The sequence below is a fragment of the Borostomias antarcticus genome (genome assembly GCF_949987555.1).
Source record: "Borostomias antarcticus genome assembly, chromosome: 12".
Classification (NCBI taxonomy): Eukaryota; Metazoa; Chordata; class Actinopteri; order Stomiiformes; family Stomiidae; genus Borostomias; species Borostomias antarcticus.
Window position 1 is genome coordinate 23,428,216 of NC_140245.1, and position 21,587 is coordinate 23,449,802.

At 47.6% G+C, this 21,587-nt stretch overlaps 7 protein-coding genes across 9 annotated transcripts in view; 3 read left to right on the forward strand and 4 right to left on the reverse strand.

Moving 5' to 3' along the window:
* Position 1: 1 nt before the first annotated feature.
* trmt10c (tRNA methyltransferase 10C, mitochondrial RNase P subunit) lies at positions 2-1,907 on the reverse strand. Its single transcript, XM_084447471.1, has one exon. It carries the CDS (start codon positions 1,784-1,786, stop codon positions 122-124), a length of 1,665 nt encoding a protein of 554 aa, XP_084303597.1. The 5' UTR covers positions 1,787-1,907; the 3' UTR covers positions 2-121.
* Positions 1,908-2,266: 359 nt separating this feature from the next.
* Positions 2,267-3,493, forward strand: txnl4b (thioredoxin-like 4B). The gene is made up of 3 exons (XM_084447408.1): positions 2,267-2,446; positions 2,572-2,723; positions 2,853-3,493. The coding sequence occupies exons 1-3, from the start codon at positions 2,315-2,317 to the stop codon at positions 3,016-3,018; spliced, it is 450 nt and encodes a 149-aa protein (XP_084303534.1). The 5' UTR covers positions 2,267-2,314; the 3' UTR covers positions 3,019-3,493.
* A 96-nt stretch (positions 3,494-3,589) lies between these two features.
* On the reverse strand, positions 3,590-4,588 carry LOC311315985 (cotranscriptional regulator ARB2A homolog). Its single transcript, XM_084446723.1, has one exon. It carries the CDS (start codon positions 4,573-4,575, stop codon positions 3,619-3,621), a length of 957 nt encoding a protein of 318 aa, XP_084302849.1. The 5' UTR covers positions 4,576-4,588; the 3' UTR covers positions 3,590-3,618.
* A 65-nt stretch (positions 4,589-4,653) lies between these two features.
* Positions 4,654-8,537, reverse strand: LOC311315984 (tyrosinase-like). 3 transcript variants are annotated; one of them, XM_084446721.1, is made up of 7 exons: positions 7,722-8,537; positions 7,240-7,453; positions 6,484-6,625; positions 6,153-6,367; positions 5,952-6,062; positions 5,736-5,791; positions 4,654-5,559 (listed from the first exon to the last, which is right to left on the reverse strand). In XM_084446721.1, exons 1-7 carry the CDS (start codon positions 8,517-8,519, stop codon positions 5,449-5,451), a joined length of 1,647 nt encoding a protein of 548 aa, XP_084302847.1. In that variant the 5' UTR covers positions 8,520-8,537; the 3' UTR covers positions 4,654-5,448. The 3 variants fall into 3 exon arrangements, with proteins under 3 accessions (XP_084302847.1, XP_084302846.1, XP_084302848.1); XM_084446720.1 differs by having other exon boundaries at positions 5,946-6,062; XM_084446722.1 differs by lacking the exons at positions 4,654-5,559; positions 5,736-5,791 and having other exon boundaries at positions 6,153-6,371.
* Positions 8,538-9,382: 845 nt separating this feature from the next.
* mrpl16 (mitochondrial ribosomal protein L16) lies at positions 9,383-11,948 on the forward strand. Its single transcript, XM_084446594.1, has 5 exons — positions 9,383-9,594; positions 9,799-9,870; positions 10,398-10,546; positions 11,046-11,339; positions 11,502-11,948. The coding sequence occupies exons 1-5, from the start codon at positions 9,528-9,530 to the stop codon at positions 11,691-11,693; spliced, it is 774 nt and encodes a 257-aa protein (XP_084302720.1). The 5' UTR covers positions 9,383-9,527; the 3' UTR covers positions 11,694-11,948.
* A 5,217-nt stretch (positions 11,949-17,165) lies between these two features.
* On the forward strand, positions 17,166-20,287 carry cenpq (centromere protein Q). Its single transcript, XM_084447110.1, has 8 exons — positions 17,166-17,474; positions 17,578-17,626; positions 17,722-17,812; positions 17,951-18,019; positions 18,135-18,264; positions 18,557-18,676; positions 19,013-19,081; positions 19,712-20,287. The coding sequence occupies exons 1-8, from the start codon at positions 17,373-17,375 to the stop codon at positions 19,877-19,879; spliced, it is 798 nt and encodes a 265-aa protein (XP_084303236.1). The 5' UTR covers positions 17,166-17,372; the 3' UTR covers positions 19,880-20,287.
* A 469-nt stretch (positions 20,288-20,756) lies between these two features.
* Positions 20,757-21,587, reverse strand: part of LOC311315824 (C3a anaphylatoxin chemotactic receptor) — a gene marked incomplete at both ends in the record, with an annotated part of 1,363 nt that continues 532 nt past the window's right edge. Inside the window, one exon of the mRNA XM_084446521.1 lies at positions 20,757-21,587. This exon is cut by the window's right edge and continues 123 nt beyond it. Within this exon, the coding sequence (XP_084302647.1) occupies positions 20,757-21,587 (831 nt within the window).

Sequence of the window (21,587 nt, forward strand, 5' to 3'; positions counted from 1 at the left end):
ATTCACCTCATCAGCTCTCGGTTACTAATCAAACCTTTTATTTTAGTTATTTTTTTATAAGTTTTTAAAGTTAATTTCAGACACATTAATGGAAGGTCATAAGCGCTTTAGGTCGTCATGTCTATTCATCGTTCCACCAGTTCTTGCGGTTCTTTCCTGGGATGTCCCGCTCTTCCTCCATCTTGCTCTTCAGCGATGTCCGTAGCCTGGTGGGCAGTTTACTCTCATCCCCTGTCCATGGTGGTGGAACCCTCCCCCTGTCTCTAAACCCGCCTGTGAACTCCACGTCCTTGTGGGTGTTAGGGGGTCTTCTGTCTCTGTCCCCAGCTCTGAACATCCTCCCGCTGTCCCCGTCTCTGGCTCTGAACACGCGGTCAACGTCTCTGTCCCCGGCTGTAAACCCCTCGTCTCTGGTCCTGTGGTTGAACCCCCTGTCTGTCCCCTCGCTGGTCCCCGTCCTGCTGTGCGCCCTAGCGGCCGGGCCTTCTCTGTCCCAGACCTTCCTCTTCTGTGACTGCTGCTGCTGGTGGAAGCCATCGTGTTTCCTCTTGGGCACGAACTCCAGCGCCTCCTCCCAACGCCCCCTGTCCTTCAGGGTCAGCAGGATGCGGACCATCTGGTCCAGGGTCAAGTTCTTGGCGCCGATCTCCCAGTGGAGGAACTCGTCCAGAGGGAGGCGGGCGGTGGCCAGCTTCAGACGCTTGGCGTTAGCCAGCGACACGCCCGATTGGATGGAGCGGTCCACCAGGGAGCCCACGATGTAGACCTTGGAGTGGTCGAAGGCGCGGAGGACGTTGGGCGAGTCGGCGGTGAGATAGACGAGCCGCTCGGGGGGGAACACGTCCACGTGGCGCTGGGGCGTGTCGGTGACGAGGAGGCGGTCCCAAGCCTCGGCGCCGTAGCGTTTGAGCAGCTCGCGCCGGTAGCCGCCGTCGGGCTGCAGGTTGCAGAAGTGCAGGTGGAAGGGGTCGGTGGCGCGGCGATTCCAGCCCTCCACCTCCATGAGCTGGGAGACGGTGTTCTCTAGTTCCCGCCTGCCCATGTGCGGCTCGTAGCTCATGTCGAACACCAGCGGCTGTCCGAACACCATGGCCTGGGAGGAGCGCCAGCCCAGTAGCTTGTCCAGAGAGCGGCTCCAGAACTGCATCACGAAAGTGTTCTTCAGTTTGTGTACCCCTTCGTCCTCCGTGTCCTCGTCCCCCTCCCTCTCCTTCATCCTCTCATCCTCCCTCGACGCCCTCTCGGCTTTCTTCTTCTCCTGCTTTTCCTTGCGCCCCTTCTTGTGACCCTCCTTGATGGCCAGGTATTTGAGGTACTTCTTCCTCGACGACTTGGTGGCGAGCTCGGCCAGCGTCCTCACCTCCTCCTCGGTCATGCTCTCTGGTACCAGCTTCCCAGCCTCGCGCCACATCATGACCAGCTCCCGGGTGACCTCCAGTGATGGGCGCTCCTCAGCTGCGGCATCTCCGGATCCTCCTCCTGGAGGAGCGACCCCTTCTTCATCACCCGCCGGTCTCTGCTCCAAAGGCACTTGTGATCTCATCACGGACTTCCAGATGTCCAAGTCAAGTTTCTCCTCTGTTTGCTCAGTCTGTTCAGGCTGGGGAACATCTTTTCTCAATGAACCACCGGTGAACATGGGGCGGATGAGGGTTGTGGAGGGGCATGGTTGGGATGAGCAGGGGTATGATAGCAGTCTTCTACCCTCTCTCCGTGCTAGTGAGGGGGCCAGGGGAAGACAGTGCCTCCATAGTTCGTGGAGTAACCGGGGGGTCAGGAACCTCATACTTCTTTCAAATGGCTCAGAAAGTTACACTTACTTAATCCAAAAATCACGTCTGCATTGAGACTGCCGAATCCAGACAGATCTGCACACGGAGGAAGCAATTCCGTATTTTCATCGTCAATAATCATTCACTTCTCGCTGCATCGAATAAGCTTGATGCTATAGTATAGTTATATTCTCACATCCATGCTTTCTCGAATCCGAAAGGTCACGTTGAAAAGCAGTGCAACATGTATCGTTGTCCTACTGGCACACGCCAGGGAATTTTTGCCATGATGTTTGCTGTCCAGGGTGACAGAAAATTAAAGCCACTCTCATATTTTACCTATATCTAATGTAAATTATATTTACTATTCAACAAAATATTAACAAACACCTATGTTAGAGACTATTTGAAATACGGACCCTTTTTAAATGCATGTAATCGCTGGGGGACGCTTTATAGTGTTGTACAGCACGTCATTTCCTCCTGTTCGACAGGTAAACACAAAACGTGATATTGGGATTATTTCATTTTCATATTAAACAATGAGTTATTTTTTGCCTAAATTGTCATGCAAAAAGGATATAGACGACGTGATCAAGGGTGTCGCCGAAAAGGTTTTAGTACTTCGGTTTGGAAGAGATGAAGACTCGATTTGCCTCCAATTGGATGAAGTTGTGAGTATATAGTAACTCAAAATGTGAAAGTCCCTTTGTCTGTGATCAGAGTGAGCTAGTAAATGTAAAGTAAGTCTAGTTAATTCTGTTTGAATCTATATTGTATACTTTTATTCTTTTGACAGCTGTCCAAAACAGCTCACGACCTGAGTAACATGGCCTCGATCTACATCGTGGACGTGGACAAAGTCCCCATCTACACCAGATACTTCGACATCAGTTACATCCCTTCCACTGTCTTCTTCTTCAATGGACAACACATGAAAGTCGATTATGGGTAAACAGCTGTAGGGTTTCTAGATGGTTGTAGAGTTGGGTTAATTGCTGTACTGTAAAGTATCAATACTATTATTACAATCAAGTCCTACCAGGGTTTTTTTAAAACTTTTTTTTCTGTTTCTTACAGATCCCCAGACCACACCAAGTTTGTGGGCAGCTTTAAGACCAAGCAGGACTTCATGGACCTGATCGAGGTGATCTATCGGGGAGCCATGAGGGGGAAGATGATCGTCCAGAGTCCCATCGACCCACAGAACATTCCTAAATATGATCTCCTCTACCACGGGATCTAGTGTGGAGGCCTGTGGCTGTATCTCAGAACCTCAGACATCCAGAGGTCATCTCGACTGGCGTCGTTTTATAGGCAGACTGGGCACTTGAACTTGGGACTGTTCTGGTACTGAAGTTATTTGAAGCTCTGGACATTCATACAGTAGAACTGTGTCTGACTTGTTTTGTTTGGTGTGATGTATGGAAACTGGCAAAACTAAAACAAAGGCCTTTAACAACAGTGCAGTTGATAAGAAAAATCCAGGTATGCCATTCCACTTATGTTTCCAATGGAAATACCATAGTTTATAATGTTGCTAGCAACTGATTCTCATACTCAGATGCTGATAGTTTTTTTCTTCAATCAGAATATGAAATTCACTCCAGTTTGCATTTCACCTTTTTGGATTCAGTTTTCACCATTGTAAATGGGCACTCTTAATTTTGTTTGATAAGCCTAAATCTAAGCCTAATGATCATTTCTTAATAAATGTCTATACATAATTTGCATTCTCCACAAACGAAAAATAATTTTGCCAGTGATGTTTATTTTTTTTTCAGTGTATCTAACAATCCAACAATTAACGTCTGATTTCAACGGAATAATACAGTTACTAACACAGTTACTTCACAGTGAGACTGTCCTGTCCCAGACTCCGACTCCTGGTCACGATACTATAGTTGGGGGGAGGTTTGGGCTGCAGTGTCTTGGAGAAGAACTCGAACACCGACTCCATGCAGACGGCAGGCATAGTGTCATGGCATTGGGACCCAGCGGACACCTGCGGCTCGCCGGCCTTGATGGAGCCCACGTTCCTGTTCAGGGGCTTGGAGCTCAGCACCCACCTCCTGGAGCACCTCTGGAGCCAAAGGCGCGCGTCGGCCCCCAGCGGCTGGTGCCACATGCTGTGCGAAGAATCCAGGAAGGCCACCGCCCACACCTTCAGCTGCACTTCCTGCATCCGCCGGCATAACAAATCCACGAACGCCAGCCCGCCGTGACCGTGCGCCGCCACCACGACCCGCCTGGCGGCGCAGCGCGAGAGGAGGCGGTCCCACACGTGGCGCACGTGCCAGTGGGCCGACTCCCCCCTGTCCTTAGCCCCGCCCTCATTCGGGTTCATCAGCAGCACGGAGTACGACTTCTGCAGGGCCTTCTGCACGTAGGGGATCTGGCTGCCCGTCTCCTGGCCCTCGTGGGCCACCGTCCGCCAGCTCCACAGCCCACAACGCACCGTGCCCGAGTCCTGGATCAGAACCAGTAGGGTGTCCTGGACTTCCAGGGCCCCGGGGCTCAGGTACACGAAGCCCTGGCCGCGGCCTCCCCTCTGGGGCTCAGCTGGGAGGTACAGCCTGCGGAGCTGGAGGTTCTCCTCCAGGAAGCGGTGGATGTGCTGGGTGATGAGGAGATTCAGGGCCTCCTCCTCCTCGGCCTGGGCGGTCCCAGGGTCTCCGCGTCTGAACCGGAACACGTAGGGCGCCTTGGAGTCTCGGTGACACAGGCGGCCATCGTTGGAGCAGACGTAGGGGAGGTCAGGGGAGGGGGAGACAGTTTGTCTCTCACATTCTTCTTTTTCCATTACCGAGAGAAAATAACATTCAGTGGTCTATGCTGAAATCTCATACGCAAACTCATTGACATGTGTAAGCACACTCAGTTTTTATCTTGCTCTAATTCTGACGAAGCGTTTTCACAGCCAGCTGCAACAAGCTGCAAACAATGTGCAATCAAAGCCACAACCCCCACCACAAATAGGAGGAAGCCTCAGATAACATCCTCAAGAGCTCAAACTTAATCAGTCTGGACTCGATGTTCTTCCAAAGGGTTTCATCTTGTTTCAAGATGCAATCAAAGGAACGATCATATCACATGAAAAAGGAGGTGAACGGCCTCAGTGACGCACAACATTACATCAGATCATTTTATTGTTCAATCCTTTATGCTTAGATCTATTTCCACATCCACTGGGTGCTGTGAGTTTCCTGTCTGTGATGATCTAGGCTGCGTTCCGAATCGCATACTACCCTACTATATAGTATGCCAAAACAGGATGTAGTATGTCCCAATACATAGTATGCCACATGCAGTATGGCAAAAATACCAGGATGTCCTACTACATCCGGTCGTATTTTGCAGTATGCAAGCCAGCAGGCTTTTCTGGCTATTCTGACCCACAATCCTGTGCGCAGCGGAAATGTGCGTCACATGTGCGAGTCGTGACAGCTGTAGACAAATGTCACGTTATGGACGGTGACGGATGTGGGCAAATTTCAAGGCGCAATGTTATGACAAGGTAGTATGTCCAATTGGATGCCTACTGCTTGCAAAGTACGTACTTTCTAAGGGCAGCTGTAGTAGGTACTGGTAGTAAGAAGTAGAAGTATGCGATTCGGAACACAGCCCTAGTCTCATTCCAGAGCTCGAACTACCAGCTTGATAATGAGGACAGCGATTATGGTGCATGTCCTGCGTTGTCCATTTGATCCTCTGTCGGGCCGGGGGGACCGTTCGGTGGTTGTGTGCCCCCGTCAGTGACCCAGACGTCATACAGGGGGTTGGTCCGCTGCCGAAATAAAGAGACGGGTTAGTTTGGACAGGTGCTGCTCGTCAGTTTGTTCTGTCTGCTAGTGAAAAACACTGATAAGATAAGCTGTCATGATCAGAGAGCACACGGGCAAATCAGGATTAACGTGTTCGACCGGCAACCATGAAACTATGGGAATACCAGAGATCGTTTACCTCTGTGATGATATCTAATGTTGCTGCAGCTGGCTTCCTAAGTGACTTCCCTCTCCCTGCGAGAAAAGAGACACATTCAGGTCATAAGAACATTAAGTTATGGGATGATTATCATACTAACACTTCCATTTGAACATAACTGATGGTCTCTAAATGATATCTAAAATTGAAATTCTTTTTTTTTTCCCCCTTGGAGGCGATAGGTAATACCTTCACCTGAGTATCTTACAGCTGCCAGCACCCCGACACAGAGCAGGACCACACCGAAAATGCCCAGAATGCACCACTGCCACTGGTTACCTCGAGGTGAAGCCAACTCTGTAGAAACTAGTGGGGGATCCAGTTACATCACAACACCAAAACACCCACCTGTCAGTATTACTGAATGCTAGTACATGTTCTCAACCAGATTCTTACCCACAAACCCCCTGGTTATGCCTTCTGTCCTAGGGTGGACGCTGGGCTCGATGTACCTGTACCCCAGGTCCTGGATGGTCTTTCTCAGGTAATAGCTGTTGGTGCGGAGGGGGAAGAAGGGGGCCATGTAGGCCTGGGCTCTTTGCGGTGGAGGGACCTGGTCGCTGTCGGGGTACGAGGCCTCGTTGTGGGACTCCAGCCATTCGTCCAGGAGCCTGGCTCCACACACACACACAGAACAGACACACCGAACACAGTCAACTCCTGGTGAGATCACTTTGAGTGCACTTGGTTTAAAAGTCGATCCAATGATAGTGAACCTCCCACATACTTGTCTATGAAGGCGTGGTGCAACATGAATATGGGGTCGTTGGCGGCGGTCGGCACGAGAGACATGGTTCCGTTCAGATAGCGATGGACCAGGTTGTGGAGGGAGGCGTTCAGGTGGTGGGAGTCCTTCGGCAGATCAAAGCCTTCCAGAAGAGAGGAGTGATCAGACATGTTGGAGTATTGTTGCTCAAAGGCACCAATGAAGGCCAATGGACAATTGAAGAAGTGATACTGTATATACCACCGCTTATATACTCAATCAATCAATCAAACTTTATTTGTATAGCACATTTCATACCCAGAGGCAACACAATGCGCTTTACAGAGAACAAGGGAGGTGGGCATACGACCCACTCTACATATTCCAGAGGGAAGCAAAAAAACAGTAATCACCCGAGGGCCAGATAAGTGAGCTGTAAAAATTCTTCCCTGACCCCTCATACTGTAAATGGTAAATGGACGGCACTTATATAGCGCTTTTACACCTTAGCGGCACTCAAAGCGCTTTACAATGGGCTCTCATTCACCCATTCACACACACATTCACACACCAATGGAGGCAGCTGCCATGCAAGGTGCTAACCTGCTCATTGGGAGCAATTTGGGGTTAGGTGTCTTGCTCAAGGACACCGACATGTGGACAGTCGGAGCTGGGATTCGAACCACTGACCCTTCGATCATCGAACGACCCGCTCTACCAACTGAGCTACAGCCCCCCCTGTAAGCGGGGGGCTCGTAAGAAAACACTAACTGCTACCTTCCAGTTTATTCCTGAAGCTGTTGGCGGACGTGTCGTCGTACGGAGGCGTGTCATAGTCATCCGTCGTCATGATTTGACGGACGTTCTCTGCGGTGGGCAGCGTTTGGAAGACGGGGTCTTTTCCTGGGTTGCGGGTCAGATATGCAGGACTGGAATGGTTAGAGGAATCTACACAGATGATCCCTAGAGACTCCTGGAACGGACAGATGGTCTGGGGAAAGGTGAGGCCGATGGAGGAGAATAGGAGAGGAGTGAAATAGTAAGATGGGAATGCATTTTTCTTAAATTACATTTTGAGTGGCACAATTTAATCCCCTCTTTTTTGTTGTAGATGGGGAGTAGCAATACAAAACAATAGCAAAAGCACTCAGTGTAACACATTTTCCTTGCACTGACTTTGATTTAGATTTTCTTAAAGGCAGCATTCATCTCTGTGGTAAATGGAATAGTAGTTGACGGACATAACCGTGACCTCTCACCTCCCACTTGGAGAAAGCCGAGGCGCTGTCGATGTGGCCGTCCCGACCCACTCCCCCAAAGTAGCGGTTGGTGCAGATGTTACAGTGGTCCGTTCTGGTCCAGTCCCAGTATGGGATATAGAAGTCCTGGTCCTCGGTGAGTTCCCGGACCTCCCTCTCGATGAAGAGCAGAAAGACGCGGTGCCAGAAGCCGAACGCGGGGCCCCTGTGTGCTGCGTTGACCGTAGAGCCGGCGTAGCTCTTAGCGGAGTAGTAGTGCATCCACACATACAGGTTGTACACACTGGTGTTCTCAAACTCATAATTCCCGTCCACGGAGGTGTCGTCGCTGGTGAGGATCACGTAGCGGCTGCTGACGCTTCTCTTGGCTTTATGTAGGCTCGAGAGGAAACTCTCCCGCTCCTCATCGGTCAGCTCTGTTATCTCCTTCCGTTCAACATGGTGGCGCTGTGTGCAGCGAGGCCCCTTCCAGCCGGGCAGACACCGACCGCAGTCGAAACCATCGAAGTTCCCCCAGCAGCTGCAGACCGAGTCGTAAAAGGCGCGGGGCCAGTCCTCCCGGTAGTCGGTGGGCCTGGGGAGATCTCTGGCAGGGTGGGGGGCGCACACCCCTCTGCCGGAGGCGAAGCCGCACGGGGAGCCCCTCCGCAAGGGGCAGCACTCTCTCTTCAACAAGGCCCCTGGAGTGGCGCACGCCCGGGGAAACTGGGCCTGAAGGACCCTGGGAAACAGGACGAGACACAGCAGGGGGACACACCAGGACCACAGAGAGACCGCAGAGCACAGAGACGGTGGCATGGTGGGAGGATGGAAGAACAGAAAGCACACTGACCACAGAAAGAGAAAAAGGCTTCGTAGAGCTCAGGAGAGGTCACTTTCAACTTGTTGACCTTTCTTTGACAGGTGCATTTGAATAGTGGTCAATGAAAGAGGTTCTTGTTTGCTCTTGATGCTGCAGTGGTGGTGGCCGATGAACCGGATGTCTGTTCTCTGGCACATTCTATGCAATTTTGTATGCTGTTGTGCCAGCTTTTGCCAGCTGTGTCAACTGTCTATGAGTTCCTTGAAGTTTATCAGAGTTTTGGTCATTGCCCTTAAACTAATTTAACTTGTCCGTTTGTACATATGCACTTGTGGCGTTCGTGCGTAATTGATTGTATGGGTATGAACTATGAAGTTATCATGAGACACATTAAAAGGCAGACAAAAAGGCAAGAGTAGAAAAAGAAGAGTTGTCCACACAACAGCTGCTGCTCCACCGTATCTAAATATTGTGCAGGTCACAATGTTTTAGCCTTGGTGTTGTCTTCAGGTGCGTATGAAACAAATAAAATAAATGAACCATTCATCACTCTTGTCAATAGGCTCTGTGCACCAGCTCCACTACTTCCTGAAAGTCACTTGGCATCTTTATTTCCTGTCCTATATGATTGGATTAAGTGATTAATCAGATGTGCGGCAGACCCAGCGCACACCTGATTGATCACTTAATCCAATCATATTGGACAGGAAATAAAGAAGCCAAGTGACTTTCAGGAAGTAGTGAAGCTGGTGCACAGAGCCTATTATGGCCCAATTCATGCGCCAAAAGGAACTATTGCGTAAATCTATGTTCGGACACGGCGCCGCTTCATCAGCGCACCGGATGTTGATTCTGAATGGCTGCGACCTTGTGCCAAGATCCATTCTTGCTTGTAAACCCTGTAGCATTTTTGACAGTAACTTTAATAAATTGCTAGAGATGGTTCATGCAGACATTTAGATTCGCAGTGTGGTAATCATATCACATTTTCAAAAGGAGCAGACATGCTTTCCCTAATCAAATCCGCCATGTGCGGATTGGCGAGCACCGGTAGGACCGTGGGGCTCCAAGGTAACGTGATGTTAGTTATAATAATATATAATATAATAATCTTACCAGGCTTGTATTCGAGGCTTGAATGATTCTTGGATGTTGCCGTTATCTATTGTAATTTACCGGTATTGTTTTGTACAGCACTTTGAGATTGTCTGACAATTAATAGTGTTATTTAAATAAAATTAACTATTATTAATATTATTATTATTATTACTACAGGTTGTCTCCAAAACCACTTGAAGGTTTTATCAGCCGGGATGAAAACGTATGATATGCCACCTGACTACAGCGGTAATCTTCCTACACTTGTCTTTACCAATCAGTAGTCCACAAATCAAGCATTGTAGATCCCTTCATCTCATACGAGCATTCACTGCTGGTTTGCTAGAAGTTCCCAGCAACAGGCTTTTGTTGTGTTTTATCTTCAATCTTATTTTTCCTGCTTTTAATTCTATTTATTTTGGTTCTGTTTTTATGTCTTTTTTATGTGAAGCACTCCTGCATGTAAATTCTCTGTTGTAAAGCACTTTGAGATGCATTTATTTGTATAAAAGGTGCTATACAAATACAGTTTATTGATATTATTATTATTATTATGACTCCATGGTTTTTACAGTCATGTTATGTTAGCCAGGTACTACCTGCTCGTGCCAGTCAGGCTGGTTACATACACCCTACAACAGAGTATCTTAATTGCATACCAGTTAATCTCAACCATAGTTTAGAATTGAAACTCAGAGTCTAAAGGATAGGTACTGCTGAGCTTTACAATGTTTCCCTGACTTGTGACTCTTTGGTTAAATATCCTCCACATCCAGATGTGGTGCTGCTTGATCGTCCCAAACTCAAGTTCCTGAACAAGGTGCCCAACTTCAAGAAAGCCAAGAAGGAGATGAAGAAGCTCCGGGATATCCAGGGTCCAGCGAAAGGAGCATGCACCTTCATCAAAGGCCAATATGCCATAGTGGTACGTGTGTGTGTGTGTGTGTGTGTGTGTATGAGTGAATGAGTGAGTGAATGAGTAAGTGAATGAATGAATGAATGAATGAATGAATGAATATTTATTTTCGTGTCATGTCTGAGGACCCATCCCTTACGGAATTATAAGACACCATAAACAATAAACAATAATTAACTATATCACATACACTTCTCACGGTTTGTAAGCTATGCAATGTATACCCAACAATAACAGAAAATAAATAAATAAAAATAACAGTCTTTTGTCAGAATCCTAAATAAATGCATTACATATAAGTTATCTTTGTTCGTTTGTCCCAAGCTTTCTCTAAATATTCTGCAAGTGCAAATACCCTATGATCAAACATCCATTTTAGTCTGCATCGCTCAACCACATCCAATCAATATTTTTGTGTGTGTTAATGTCCTAATGATTGGTAGCTACTTATAGTCTCTGTGTCTGTGGTAGTGGGTGACAGCAGTGCTGTGAATTCTCTCTCCCTCAGGCGTTGGGTGGCGGCTACCTCCACTGGGGCCACATGGAGATGATGCGTTTGACCATCAACCGGAAGATGGACACCCGGACCACCTTTGCCCTCTGGCGTATCAACGCCCCGTACAAGCCCATCACCCGCAAGGGCCTGGGCCAGCGCATGGGCGGGGGCAAGGGCGCCATCGACCACTACGTGACCCCCATCAAATATGGCCGCCTCATCGTGGAGGTTGGCGGCAGACTGGAGCTGGAGGAGGTGGAGCCTATTCTGACGCAGGTGGCTAAGAAGCTGCCCTTCCCCGCCAAGGTTGGGGAACCCCACTGTTGCTCTATGGTGTTAGTGATGAATCATTATCATAAGGGAGGATTTTTCCTTTATTTGTTGGATGTAGGCGCTGGTCTTAGCTGGTCAGTGTTTCACCTCTGACCCTCTACCGTCCACCCTGCCCCCCCCCCCCCCCCCCCCCAGGTGGTGAGCAGGGAGAGCCTGGCAGCCATGCAGCAGGAGGAGGCTGAGATGAAGCAGAACAACCAGAACCCGTGGACCTTCCAGACCATCGCCCGCGCCAACATGCTGGGCATCAGGCGGGTGCTGAGCCCCTTCGACCTGCACAACCACGGGCGTTTCACCGGAAAGTTCCACAACCCCGGGAGGGTCTGAGCTCACCGCAGATGACTGTATACTGAGATGACATACAACGCACTTTCAATATAGACTGAGAGTGGGCGCTGGAGTATTGAAGGCTTGCCTGGACTATCAACCTGGAGATATGTCCAAGCCCAGGCCACCCTTGATGCTGTGTGCTCTACAAGACTATTTATGGCTGTCTGGAACATAACCTCTTTGGTTGACAGGAACATTGCAGACATCCACGTGGAGATGTGCGTCATAATGATTCTGCATGAAGCTCCATGCGGCGGCTCCTTCATTTTGTTTAACAAGAAAATAAAAAAAGCTATAAAAAGCACACTTTTTCCACCTTGCTTATGGAAGTGGGCTTTTGATTTAGGCATATGGTCTGATTTACGTCATACATCTCCCTTCTCAAGATGGCCGCCTTCTGTGTCTTTGACTCCTTCACATGTGTGGAAAATATCTAGACAAATACAAAGAACTACCGACAATCTGTCCAGGTGGCTAAACGGCTAAGCGAGTCCGCTTGCTTACAGTGATCTAACAAATGTGCTTTTCATATGTGTTATTGTGCGTGGCTGTAAGCCAGCGCACCTAGTATAGCGTTCGTCCGGTTATCACTCCCTCCCTCCCTCCCTCCCTTACTGCGGACAATGTTGACCTGCATCTCTCTATTGGCGCCACAAGAGGCAGTAGTCCCAGCACACCAAAATCAAGAAGGACACCAAAATCAATCTGCCGATCTCCACTGCACAAGTAGAGTAGTGGTGAGAGCATTGGACTCCCACCCTGGAGACTGGGGTTCAAGACCCGGTGGGGATGACTTTATGGGACTATACCCCAAACCTCCACATGTTCATCCCTTCACTCCAACCTTTACCCCTTGCCTTATAGGTCAGATCTTGTCCCAACCCCAACCCTTATTCTAACCCCAACCCACACTAGGGACCGGAAGAAGGACACCAAAACCAACTCCATCACTACTCTAAATTCTACACGTAGAGTAGTGGTCAGAACATTGGACTCCCACGCGGGACATTCTCAGAGATTACCGTCTATGCTGAGAGAAACTCCTCTAGTCTATATGTAGCTAAACAAACGCTGTTGTTTACGTTTTATACATCCGGTGGACTTCCGTTTCCCCCTTAATGATAATGACTTAATGGGACTATACCCCAAACCTCCACATGTTCATCCTTTCACCCCAACCTTTACCCCTTGCATATCTAGCTAGGCTACCTCTTTGACTAGAACAGACCTGTTTACTCTGTGAGCTAGACCAGCAACTGGCTGACACCAGGAAGCCTGTTCGAGGATCTGAAGGCAGAGATCTTAAAGGAATAGTAAAGGGAAAATGCATGTTTAGCCCTGTTTTAAGGTTACTTATGATCATATACAATGGTTCAGATCAAAACGTTGACAAAGCTAGCATTTTTGAGAAAGTTGATAATTGCTCTACCACCGTTTAGGTCATACAATGGATGTGGATGGGCATCTTGAAAAATCATTCAAAAACATGTTAAACTCTTGATTTCAAAGACAAGAAACTCACCTAGGTGTTAGTTGGCGTTCTGACATATAATTCGCCATAAAGTAAGATTCTAGTTCATCTGGAAAGGCTTTATTAAATATTTAGCATAGAACTATTTAGTTGCAGCACATACGTGTGTAAACTTCCGCAAACTAGGTAGCCTAGCAACATAAACAATAACAATAGCTACCGTAAGTAGTTCCGCTTCCTGAATCCCCTCTGCGGATTGATCTACACATCTACAACGGTCGCATCAATACAAGTCAATGGATTTCATAAAATGATCAATAAAACCCTACAGGATTCATACTTTGCGGCGAATTTGATGTCAGAACACCAACGGACACCAATTACACCCTCGGTGAGCTTCTTGTCTTTGAAATCGAGAGTTTAACATGTTTTTGAAAGATTTTTCAAGATGCCCATCCACATCCATTGTATGACCAAAACGGTGGTAGAGCAATAATCAACTTTCTCGAAAATGCTAGCTTTGTCAACGTTTTGATCTGAACCATTGTATATAATCATAAGTAACCTTAAAAGAGGGCTAAACATGCATTTTCCCTTTACTACTCCTTTAAGGCAGAAAGACATCGAAAACAGATAAGACAAGCCAGCAACAGAACAATCCCCTGGTGAGTGGCTAATAATACTAGGCTACTTATCTCAGTGAGTGGAATTACCAGAGATTGTGATCATGTAGTTGTGCTAACAGCTGTTTCATACTAGAATAAGAAGCCAAGCATGCAAAAATAAGAAGCAAGGTGAGTGTTTGTGTGTCTACCTGTTTGTGTATCTAAAAAAAATTATCTCATGTCCTCAATCACTAGACACTTTTGAATGTACTTTATAGACTCTTGAAGGTCAAGGGGCAGGAGAATTGCAATTCCCATGCCCAGGTCTTCCATCACAGATTTGGAAAATATGCCGGACATATCCATATGGTGAGTAGGCTACCAAGCGCAATAAGTCATAAACTGTAATACAAAGACTAGTAAAATATAAAGGTGTGAAAAGCCCCAAAATAGGAAATTCAAATGAGCCCCATTAACTTAATTTGACCACTGCCTGCTCAGAATAGGCTCTGTGCACCAGCTCCACTACTTCCTGAAAGTCACTTGGCATCTTTATTTCCTGTCCTATATGATTGGATTAAGTGATTAATCAGGTGTGTGGCAGACCCAGCGCACACCTGATTGATCACTTAATCCAATCATATTGGACAGGAAATAAAGAAGCCAAGTGACTTTCAGGAAGTAGTGAAGCTGGTGCACAGAGCCTATTGACACTGATTGCGACTGAGTAGTTGTGAGAAGGACTGGGTTGTATCTGTACGTTCTGTTCAGTCTAACAGGAAGTGGTTAGTGGTATCCTTTCTTTAGAGGAAGATCAAAACACCTCTATGCTGCAACATTCATCTATGCTGCAATATACTGTCGGTCTGCCCAGGTTGTTGCGCAACCACCTTTAGGATCTCTCAAAGAATGACCTCGCTGTACCATTATCTGGACCCTTTTACTTCCACTTTCAATGGGCTCTTGGTAACTAATGGTCTCTTGAACAGACATTCCCAGGCTGTCTTTATTTTTTGGTTAGTATTACAAAACAGTGAAATACAAGTTCTATCATGAATCGTATCTAAACATCACTTCTAACCATCACTAGATTATTAGTACTAAAAACACACTGTTAATACAGATATCATTAGCTGAGCGCATAAGCTAGCATTACAAATCATTCTCAGTTTTGTGGGTTGACTGTTCACCTTCACCCTGAGGCCTCAGGGCCATATGTTTAGTCTTGATTTCTATTCAGGGGACTTCATATCTTTTGACACTCACCTTATACCAAACAGAAACAGGTTTGCATTCGCACTGCAGTTTGCAGTGATGCATTATGGTCAAACAGTTCAAAATAAACAAGAAACGGTAACTCAACCAATGACTAAAAGAATAATGAAAACTAATTGTGGCCAAATGCCTACTAGGGTGATTATCATTTTTACTCAGATATATGTGGGAACAAATAGCAGAATTCCATGGCGGAAGTCAATTAAGTGATGCGAGCTGAAACTTAATTGAAGTTATTCAATTATATTTATTATATAATGAAAAAAAAGAGGACACTGAGGAAAAAAGTTAATTTTGAACCCTGGTGATATCCTTCTCCCTTTGAGGACAGAAACATTCAGGTCATAAAAAGAGTCAATTATGGGATGATAACACTCCTCCATTCAAACATAGGTCATAGTGGCCTAAATTCTTTACTGTTTTCCCCCTTGGAGGCTTAAGTAATGCCTTTACCTGGGTAGCCTGCAGCTGCCAGCACACCGACACAGAGAAGGACCACATCGAATGTACCACGGCCACTGGTTAGGGTGGCAGTGAGGGGCAGGGTGAGGGGCGCACACCCCTCTGCCGGAGGCAAAGCCGCACGGGGGGCCCCTCCACAAGGGGCAGCACTCTCTCTTCAACAAGGCCCCTGGAGTGGCGCACTGGGAAACTGAGCCTGAAGGACCCTGGGAAACAGGACGAGACACAGCAGAGGGACACACCAGGACCACAAAGAGACCGCAGAGCACAGAGACTGTGGCATGGTGGTAGGATGGAAGAACAGAAAGCACACTGACCACAGAAAGAGAAAAAGGTTTCGTAGAGCTCAGGGGAGGTGGACACCTTCAATTTGTTGACCTTCTTTAGGGAGCTGCATTTAAATATTCCACATTTTAACCTGACAAAAGTCTTTGACCGAAACGTTTATATAATAATGTTTATTTGCAAATAAAGAATAGAGTGTGGAAACTGCAGAGATGATGGCCAGTCAACAGCTGGGATGTCTGTACTCTGGCATGTTCTATGCTATTTTGTATGCTGTTGTCTCAGCTTTTAACAGCTCTGTCAACTGTGAGTTCATGAAAGTGTATTAGACTTTTGGTCATTGCCCTTAAACTGATTTAACACATCTGTTTGTGCAATGGGGGAATAGGTTAATGTGTAACCCTTCTGTTTAGGCATGCCCTGGGCGGGATTAGAACCCGTGTTCCCCACTTGGGAGGCGGACGCACTGACAATCGCGCCAATAGGGACGTCCATCTTGGATGGACTGCCAGCGCTCCTTTGAGGAGTGGGTTTCACCAGCTACTCCACGTTTCACTGGGTTACAAATGCAATACAAATGAGTTTAGTTGTAGTTGTGTATGGGAATGAAGTGAACTCATGAGACACATGTTCAGGCTACTATAATTCCATAAAATGACCAGGGGCCATGCCTGGCGACCAGCGTGAGCTTGATCTAAACTGGGTTGCGAAACGCGTAGACGTGCAGTGTGCAGTGTCGCCTGTGATGTCACCTGGATCAACGGTTCTCAACCGGTGTTGTCCGGTAAAAGTGCTTTACAATGGCCTCTCACACACCCACTCAAATACCAATGGCGACCAACGCTTATTATGAGCAATTTGGGGTTTAGTGTCTTGCTCAAGGACACTTTGACATGTGGACAGGAGAAGCTGGGCATTGAATCGCTGACCCTGTGGTCATTGGATGACCCACTCTACCTCTTGAGCCATAGCCTGCCCCAGAATAGCCTATGTCATTGCATAACAATGAATCTCAATCACTACAAGTCAAAAGGATAGGGACTAGTCAAACCTTTACAATGTTTCAACTTGTGGTAGCACATGGTGATGATTAGACCATCAACCAGTGGCCTTTATCTGACATAGGCCTCATCAATGTCCCCTAAGTCCATCACGGTTCTTCTTTCACAAGAAAATAAACAAATATAAAACCACGTTTTCGTTTTTTCCCACCTGGTTTATGGTAATGGACTTTTATTTGATGTGTATGGTTTTACATCATACCTTTTGCACCTTTGGGCCTGCTGAGTGTGCCTTTCCCTTCTCAACATGGCCGCCTGCAGTGGCTATTACTCCTTTGCGCATGCGCCAATTGAAAAGAACTACCGCCAATCTGCCTGGGCGGCTAAACTAGTCGGCTTGTTGTTAATTCTACTATTCCAGTGAAACTTAGTAAATTGCTATGCTACTAATGTTATGGTGCGCACTTTCAGAGAGCTAACGTTATAAAAGTTAGAAACGTTAGCCAGCTAGCGTAGGTGTCTGTTGTTATTCCCATAAAGCTAGAGCTGTGAGCTAGACCAGCAACTGGCTGAGATCATGAAGCCTGTTCGAGGGTCTCGGAGACCTCCGTCCAAAGCACCTAAAGGCAGAAAGCCACCGAAGACAGATAAGACAAGCAAGAAACGGAGCAATCCCCTGGTGAGTGGCTAATAATACTAGGCTACCTATCTCAGTGAGTGGATTACCAGAGATTGTGATCATGTAGTTGTGCTAACACACCGTCTCATACCCGAATAACAAGCCAGGGACCAGCAACCAAAGCAAGCATGCAAAATCACACCAGCAGGAAGGTGAGTGTTTGTGCGTGTGTCTGTGTTTGTGTTTTGGAATCTATAATCGTCCTTCATATCCTCAATCACTAGACACTTTTGAATTTACTTTACAGGCTCTAGGAAGGTCAAAGGGCAGGAGAATTGGAAACCGATGTCCAAGTCTTCCATCACAGCTTTGGAAAATATGCTGGACATATCCATATTGTGAGTAGGATACCAAGCGCAGGAAGTCAAACTAATACAAAGACTAGTGATGTGTGAAGTTGTGAAAAGCCGCAAAACAGGAAATCAAACGAGCTCTATTGACTTCATTTGATCACTTTGTAACTTTCTGCTTTCTAGGTCTGTTCTGGCAGTGAGACGGACTGAAAAACAGGAAACGCAGAAACATCTAAATATACTGAAAGAAAGGTGAGAACTGAATTAGTCACCCCTCCGCCACACCCAGTAGAAACGATGATCATGTAGCACCTGTCAGTTGTACCGTATTTTAATCTACTTTATCTGTGTGTGTACGTCTTTCCAGGTTCCTTGCCAGCTGTGTGGAGCTCCCAGTTCCTGTCCCGAAACAGGCAGGTGTCGTCCATGTATCCCGCCATCACCAAGAAGAGACGAAGAAGTCAGCAGTGGGCAAGAAGGCTCTGGCCAAGCTAGAGGTGAGAGCAGGGGTGAAAATTAACTTTTTGGCTCACGGTGAGTCACCTGCCAAGGGGACTGTAGATGAAAAAATCTACTGGCCAAGTATTTATTTTTTTCAGATAGCCTTCCGAAATCTAGTCGCCAATTGGAAATTTTACCTGCATTTGGCCGGTGGCAGGTGTTAATGTTCAGCCCTGGGTGAGAGGTAGGGAAGAAGAGGAGAGGTACTCTACCCCCTGAGTCTATCTACTGTATCCGGATCTGTGTGTGTGTGTCCTCTGTCTTCACGTGTGTCTTCTGTGTGGTCAGGAGGACATGAAGGCTGTGGTCAGCACGCTGGAGAAGATGGAGGAGCAGACAGCGTCCCTAAACCATGAATGTAGCAAACTGAGACAACAGCTGGAGGAGGAGGAGGAGAAGGCCCAGGAGGTAGGTACACACACACACACACACACACACACACACGGACAGGCATGCAATTCAGTCCTGAATACCCTCTCTCTCTCTCTCTCTCTCTCTCTCTCTCTCTCTTTCTTTCTCTCTTTCTTTCTTTCTCTCTCCCTCTTTCTCTCTCTTTCTTTCTCTCTTTCTTTCTTTCTTTCTCTCTCCCTCTCTTTCTTTCTCTTTCTTTCTTTCTCTCTCCCTCTCTTTCTCTTTCTCTCTCTCTCTCTCTCTCTTTCTTTCTTTCTTTCTTTCTTTCTTTCTCTCTCTCTCTTTCTTTCTTTCTTTCTTTCTTTCTTTCTTTCTCTCTCTCTGCTGTTTCAGGTCTTGCAGATGTCTCAGCAAGGAGTCCTGAATCTTCCCCCACACAAAGACAGCAAGCCAACCTTACAGGTGAGCCAAGCTGCTTCCAAGTTTCCATTTGCAAAAAACACTCACAGGTACGCCCACGCGCACTGAGAGGTACTTAACAAGTACACAGCACAGATTAGTTCTGATAAGGGACTGGTTTTTATCTACATCTGTTCAGTGGAACAGGAAGTGGTAAGTGGTATCCTATAGGGGATACACCTCTATGCTGTAACATTCATCTATGCTGCAATATACCGTCGGTCCGCCTCCCAATATTTTGCAGACCAACCGTCTGTTACCCAGGTTGTTGCGCAACCACCTTTAGGCTCTCTCAAAGAATGACCTCGCTGTAGCATTATCTGGACCACTTTAGTCCCCTTAGCAATGATACAGTATGGATGTAGTATTCTGTATGTTGCTACCGAATTACCAATGTACTGTGTATGTCTTCATTGTATAGATATACCTGTAGCATTATTTGGACCCTTGTAGTTCCCTTAGCATCGATACACTAGATAAGAGTATTCTGTATGTTGTTAAAAACCAACAATATGTTTGGAGGTATAGCATTATTGGTAAGACACAAGGCTTATATACAGTATGTTTTGAGGCAAGGCCCAGGCAGGAACGTCTCTCCTCGTTCATCCAGGGTTTCTCTTCCTGGTTCTACAGGACCAGCTGCTGGGCCCGGTTCCGGAGGCAGACCAGGGGCCCATGGCTCAGAGGCTGGGGACGGCCCTGCAGAAGGTCCCCTTCCAGAACGCCAGGGCCCTCATGAAACACGTACACAAACACGCCGACCGTCTGCTGACTCCTCCCACACTCCCCCCCAGCCAATAGCACGGGCTGACGGGCGACCCGACCCAACCCAACCCTCAGCCAGCGGACAGCGATATTCATCAGCAGATTCCCTTTCATGCACCTTTTGATTCATGTACCTTTGGATTCATGTACCTTTGGATTCATGTACCTTTGGATTCATGTACCTTTGTTTTCCCACTTCCAGCGCACCACTGAAAATGATAAACCAAGTCATTGTAATTCATTCAGTTGATTCCATATCTGGTTCACTAGTGTGGAAACGGGGACTTTTTTAGGCCAAGGTATGAGAAACTATCCACTTCTCCTATCAATGATAATGAATGTGTACCCCTTTCCTCATTGTCATTGTCAATGCCATTGCTTTATTAATTAATACAACATGATAATGCTAATTAGGAGTGCAAAAGCGCTTCTTACTGTGTTAACTAATGCTATACTGTAAATGTGTTTTGTATCATAAAGAAATAAAATGTCATTAATGTCAACTTGGTTTGTCTTTGTCTTCTTTAGCAGCTGAAATGTGCAATACTTCAAAAGATGAGGATTATTTTGTCCATATGTCTCGTATATTCTGAAGTGTCCAGTTTGATCTACTCTGTACATATGAATGCATAAATGTTCAGTCCAGGTAGCTTTGCCAGTAGCCCTCTGTGCGTAAAGTACATAGCCTAAGTAGTCCAAAGTTGGGCTGAAGAGTTCCATGTGATTTTATGCTCCACATCTAGAATGCCAATATAGTTCATAAGAAAGCGCAACAGGGTTTCACGCTACATTTAAACGGACGTCTATACCCTGGATAGACACAAGCCATGTGGTCTGTGGACGGACATTTTGCTACATTGCCCCATACCTATCCATCTACAGTATGGATCCGTGGCGTAGGGTTTTGAGTATGCTAGATCTGGGAGTCGCACCTGCGGAGGGATTTTTTGCGCATGGAGTCGAGGGAGTCGTCGTTGAAGACTCGCTCGAGGGTGGAGATGAGGGAGGCGCGCACGGCGCGGCCCAGCCCGCGGGCGGCGAACACGTACAGGACGGGGTTGAGGGCGCTCTTGATGTAGACGAGGTAAAGAGACACGTACGCGGCCCTGATGGAGTTTACGTACACCCCTTCCAGCCCGGCTCGACCGCCCGTCAACGCCTTCAGGAAGCGGCAGATGAAGTACGGCACCCAGCAGGTGAGGAAGAGGAGCATGGTGAGGAAGAGCACCCGGTACAGCCTGATCATCCTGCTTGAGGAGGACGACATGGATGTAGGAGACGTGGGCGTAGCCTGTCGCGCGGCGAGCAGCACGGCTATGTTACTCCCCAGGAAGACCAGTAGCGGCAGCAGGAAGCCCGCCACCGTCTCCGTGACGAACAGACCCACGTTGGGCTTTTCGCTCTCCCAGCACTGCTTGGCGCCGTTCCGGTGCTTCAGGACGGCACTGTGGAAGTAGGGGGCGGCCAGGGCGGTGGCCAGGAGCCACAGGAGAACGCAGGCTAGCGGGACGGCCCAGCGCGGACGCCGCACGCTGGCCCAGACGGGGCGGAGCAGGCACAGGCAGCGCTCCAGGGCCACGGCGCACAGCAGGAAAGCGGCGGCGTAGAGCCCCAGCACGCGCAGGAACATCACTATCCGGCAGAAGGTGTAGCCGAACGGCCAGCTGCCGCCGTTGGCCAGGTAGCCCAGCATGAGCGGCGTCCGCAGCAGCAGCACCAGGTCCGCCAACGCCAGGTTCACCAC

What these genes read in the sequence shown, in the direction of transcription:
- LOC311315985 (XM_084446723.1), bottom strand. Translation starts at nt 4,575, where the DNA reads ATGGAAAAAGAAGAATGTGAGAGACAAACTGTCTCCCCCTCCCCTGAC.
- mrpl16 (XM_084446594.1), top strand. Translation starts at nt 9,528, where the DNA reads ATGCTTTCCCTAATCAAATCCGCCATGTGCGGATTGGCGAGCACCGGT. An exon ending in TATGCCACCTGACTACAGCG is followed by an intron (nt 9,871 to 10,397) that starts GTAATCTTCCTA and finishes CTCCACATCCAG; the next exon opens with ATGTGGTGCTGCTTGATCGT. An exon ending in AAGGCCAATATGCCATAGTG is followed by an intron (nt 10,547 to 11,045) that starts GTACGTGTGTGT and finishes TCTCTCCCTCAG; the next exon opens with GCGTTGGGTGGCGGCTACCT.
- txnl4b (XM_084447408.1), top strand. Translation starts at nt 2,315, where the DNA reads ATGAGTTATTTTTTGCCTAAATTGTCATGCAAAAAGGATATAGACGAC. An exon ending in GCCTCCAATTGGATGAAGTT is followed by an intron (nt 2,447 to 2,571) that starts GTGAGTATATAG and finishes TTCTTTTGACAG; the next exon opens with CTGTCCAAAACAGCTCACGA. An exon ending in CACATGAAAGTCGATTATGG is followed by an intron (nt 2,724 to 2,852) that starts GTAAACAGCTGT and finishes TGTTTCTTACAG; the next exon opens with ATCCCCAGACCACACCAAGT.
- trmt10c (XM_084447471.1), bottom strand. Translation starts at nt 1,786, where the DNA reads ATGAGGTTCCTGACCCCCCGGTTACTCCACGAACTATGGAGGCACTGT.
- LOC311315984 (XM_084446720.1), bottom strand. Translation starts at nt 8,519, where the DNA reads ATGCCACCGTCTCTGTGCTCTGCGGTCTCTCTGTGGTCCTGGTGTGTC. An exon ending in CGGCTTTCTCCAAGTGGGAG is followed by an intron (nt 7,454 to 7,721) that starts GTGAGAGGTCAC and finishes ACCTTTCCCCAG; the next exon opens with ACCATCTGTCCGTTCCAGGA. An exon ending in CACCACGCCTTCATAGACAA is followed by an intron (nt 6,368 to 6,483) that starts GTATGTGGGAGG and finishes GTGTGGAGCCAG; the next exon opens with GCTCCTGGACGAATGGCTGG.
- cenpq (XM_084447110.1), top strand. Translation starts at nt 17,373, where the DNA reads ATGAAGCCTGTTCGAGGGTCTCGGAGACCTCCGTCCAAAGCACCTAAA. An exon ending in AGGAGGAGAAGGCCCAGGAG is followed by an intron (nt 18,677 to 19,012) that starts GTAGGTACACAC and finishes CTGCTGTTTCAG; the next exon opens with GTCTTGCAGATGTCTCAGCA. An exon ending in ACAGCAAGCCAACCTTACAG is followed by an intron (nt 19,082 to 19,711) that starts GTGAGCCAAGCT and finishes CTGGTTCTACAG; the next exon opens with GACCAGCTGCTGGGCCCGGT.